Below are 4,131 nucleotides of genomic sequence, written 5' to 3'. Positions count from 1 at the left end.
CCTGTTATTTCTCATCAATTCAAAGTTGTCATTTTTTTTGCTTAACATTTTCTACCACATGTTCTTGATAACATAAGAAATAAGTTCTCCATCTACGAGTCCGGCCGAGTTAGATCTATAAATTATCCATATCAAAAAGAGTTCCAGTTTGGACCTCGTTGAAAAACAAATGTTTAATTTTGATATACTAAAACATCATGATGTAATATATAGACAAACGGAACTTAATATATGAACGAAACGAAAAGGACAACAACGAAAGAAAATAGCCGATATATCGAAGAATCAAAAGCTTATATATGCATCATGATGATATGATTATATAAAGAAAGTAAATACAACAAAAATAATTGTAAAGTTAGAATCATAGGGTACGTTACGGAAGAAAAATCATTAACGATCAAGAATGAAGATTGAACGGTGTTGAATCCAGTCCTCTTCTCTATCATTTTGTTATCACTTAGCGTATCTATAGCAATGCGTGATCGCACTGCATCCACGCCTATAAGGATTATTCCTTCTCCTCTTCTTGCAATCGTAGTAAGACCGGCCACGTCTATTGCAAGGCACATTATTCTTTTTAAGAGCATCGTAGCCAATGTAACGACGTCCTCTAGCGAGTTGACGTCGGTTTGCCTCTGAATCCATTAGAGATTCTAGTTCATCATCATCTCCGATACAACCTTGCCCGTTGAAGCAAGATTTAGTCAAAGGGTACGTCGCATTGACGGTTGTAGCTACCATAGCTAAGATCAAGAGACCAAAGATGATTAACAACTTGACACCACCCATTTTGTATATATATTTGTTTTTTTACAGATGAGTTATATTAAAACCCCTTTTCGTTAGTTTTTGGTTTCTTCTACGACCTTTCCTTATGTAAGGAGAGGGAGAAATATAAAGTGATAGAGATTGTGCAGAAGAACAAATGAGAGATTGGTTTTGTTGAGGATACAAAAAGGGTTGGACAGATGGAGAGTGCGGTTTGGCTTTTTTAATTATTTTGTGGTCGTTAATTCTGTTACTTTGGAATTGGGGTTTTAACCTCGTTTTCAGGTCTGATCTTGTCCATTATTTCCGCTTGGTGGTTAGATCTATATTTTTTAGTTATATTTGGCTCTCCTCTTTGATCGGCTAACGATTTTTTTTTCTTATTATGTTTTATTAATCAAATACTCAAATTAGCAAGTACCTAAACGTTTATGATCAGCTTTTGTTACCAAATTTTTTAAAAGCTTACGGCCACTGGTTCAAACGCAGCGGTTGTGGTTGCGGTTTCAACCGTTATATAGCGTTTTGTATGATTGATATAACGTTTGAAAATTATTGCATTTACAAAATATTTTTGACTGATTAATTATGAGATATTACAGCGGTTTAATAATAAATTACCAATATAAACATATTATAACATTATAAAAATATAAAAACATACTATTGTGATGAAATATAATAACTATTAATATAATATGATTAATAATAATATTATTTTATTTATTTAATTTTTAATTAGTTAAAGTTATAATTTTAATATATTTTTGAAATTTTTTATTGAAACTTTTAAAAGAATATTTTGTTTCGTTTTATATATGTGTATATCTTTATATATGTATGTATAGCAATTTTCTAAAAATTCTAATGAATAGCTAATTTAAAGTTTTTATAAAACAAATTATGATACTGTTTGTGAATTTAAATTAATATATAAAATGTGTATATATTTTTATTTATTATATTTCCATTTTTTTAATTTTTAACTTTTAATTATAAAATATTTAGAAAAAATAAATTTATATTTTTTATCTACCCGCAACTGCTTGCAACCGCAAACGCTAGATGAAACCAATTTTTAATTTTAAGAGGTTTCAGAGCGGTTTAAAGTGATTTATAGCGGTTCATATGACTGTTTTGAAACGTTGTCAACCACTACTAACTGCAAAAGCTACGTTTGCGGGTGGTAGCGGGAAAATCAGTCATGCCCTTAGTTGTATTAGTATAACGCGTGGATTTATCAAGGTGATGATTGTCTGTATGGATTTTGGTTTTGTTTTCTGTTTTTTTTTTGTTTTTGGTTTTGCTTTTGTTATAGATTTTAGTTTTTCAAAAATCTTGAATGGTGACATTAGATTTTAGTTATTGTTTTCCAAACTAAAATAAGTTATTATAAAAAAAATTTCTTTTAAAAACAGTAAAACAAAAAATATTACTATTATTGTCACTACCAATAAATAAACTTATATTAACAGTATGATCATTAAAATTAATAGCTATATTTTAAAATAAGTTTGATTTATACTCCAGGAAAATACAGAATTAATAATTAATATTTTTAAACAAAACAAATATAAATAATTGGTTTAAAATTACATTTATTTCTATATTATTAAGAACTAGATATAATAACAATTTTGAAAAAAACATATTTTAAAAGATGGTAAAATACATAAATTTATTTGATTCAAATATTTTAACATAAAAATAATAGTTAAATTTTAAATAAAAACAAAATTTAAATGTAATAAATTTATAATAATTATAAGTAGCATATCTAACTAACTATAAATTTTATAGTATAAGATATATTTAATTCCAATAAATCTAATCTATTAAAAGGGGAGTACAAAATTAGATTAATCCTTAGTTTTCCATTATATTTACACTCTCATACCACTGATGTATTAAATGAAGCTATATTTATGGATTTTTTTGTCTTTTCCAAATTATCAAATTAATTCCTAAATCAATTTTAAATTAAAACAACTATTTAATTACAATTTAAATCCACTTAAAAATATATAATCCTATCTTTTATCATTTATTATCTTTTTATCAAATTACAACTATAATACATATTTAAATTGATTTTCGAATTAATTTATAACTAATTAATAAACATGACAAAGCCAATTGATTTAGGTATCCATTTAATAAATTTAGAATAAAATATTGTTTTAAATATAAATAGTTATATTTTCATTATTTATTGGTAATAACTAAAATTAAAAGTCACATAAAAAGAATCATTTATAAAATATATAAATATACTATTTTACATATATTTTTAATAAGTAATAGCCCAACGTAAATTCAATATGATAAATATTGAAGTGTATAAAATCTATAGTACCAGATTTTAAATAGTATACAAACTAATTTATTAAACAGGATTTTTGATCCACAAAAAGATAATTCGGCATGATTGATTGAAATTGCTCCATGTGACAAGAATTCAAAACGATTAACAAAGAATCTTTTATTTATTTTTTATTTTCCTTACATAATCAGTTATGCATAGCATTCATATACATATATATATATATATATATATATATAATATATATATATATATATATATATATTCAGCCATTCAGGTATCAGTTTTTTTGGATTTTGAAATTAAGCTCAATTCGGGTAATATAAAATTACGGATGAGTTTCGAGTATGTCCTCCCAAGTCCGGATGGATTCAATTTAGAGGTATAGAAACCTAAAAATATCCAAAACTAATGTATCTGAACCTGGTTCGGATATTTGTATCAAAAATAACCTTATTAACAGATTCAGTTCGGATATTTAAACTCAAACTAAAAATAACCATATAACCAAAAATAATCATATCACTCGATTTGATTCGGATTCGATTCGGATGCAAACAAATCTAAAAATATTTTACAAAATTAATTATGTGATGCCACATAAAATATATAGCACTAATCATAAAAACAAAATATTAATTTATAAAAAGATAAAAATTAACACCCGCACAGGTGTGCATATCAATCTCTAGTTAACTTTTAAAGTAGATTATTAATATTAACTTTAATTTAATTAGTTTTGACAATGTAACAATTTCTCTCCTAGACAAAATTCGAGTGTGGTGTTTACCTAGTGATTTGCTAGCCATGGTTTTGCTTTACAACCCGGTTTTAACCCCTTTTGGTAACGAACCACAAAACTTTTGTAACACTCTTTTGAATTCTTACCTTCGTGGGTTTATCTACTCGACAGTTAAAAACATGCTTTTTACCTTCTGAGTTCTTCCTCCGTCCCAGATCGGTGGGATCGGTGGGACCATTCCTCCACCTCCTCTCCACCAGATCTCACTGCTATGAAAGCCATGTCCGGTTCTGAT

At 26.7% G+C, this 4,131-nt stretch overlaps 1 protein-coding gene across 1 annotated transcript; it reads right to left on the bottom strand.

Moving 5' to 3' along the window:
* Positions 1 to 277: 277 nt before the first annotated feature.
* On the bottom strand, positions 278 to 1,008 carry LOC108860498 (protein RALF-like 4). Its single transcript, XM_018634366.2, has one exon. It carries the CDS (start codon positions 790 to 792, stop codon positions 457 to 459), a length of 336 nt encoding a protein of 111 aa, XP_018489868.1. The 5' UTR covers positions 793 to 1,008; the 3' UTR covers positions 278 to 456.
* Between the last annotated feature and the right edge of the window lie 3,123 nt (positions 1,009 to 4,131).

Source organism: Raphanus sativus, chromosome 5 (assembly GCF_000801105.2).
Source record: "Raphanus sativus cultivar WK10039 chromosome 5, ASM80110v3, whole genome shotgun sequence".
NCBI lineage: Eukaryota > Viridiplantae > Streptophyta > Magnoliopsida > Brassicales > Brassicaceae > Raphanus > Raphanus sativus.
The sequence above is the reverse complement of the archived record's forward strand: the minus strand, read 5'-3'. Positions and strand labels throughout refer to the sequence as shown.

Coding starts and splice junctions, on each gene's coding strand:
- LOC108860498 (XM_018634366.2), bottom strand. CDS start 792: ATGGGTGGTGTCAAGTTGTTAATCATCTTTGGTCTCTTGATCTTAGCT.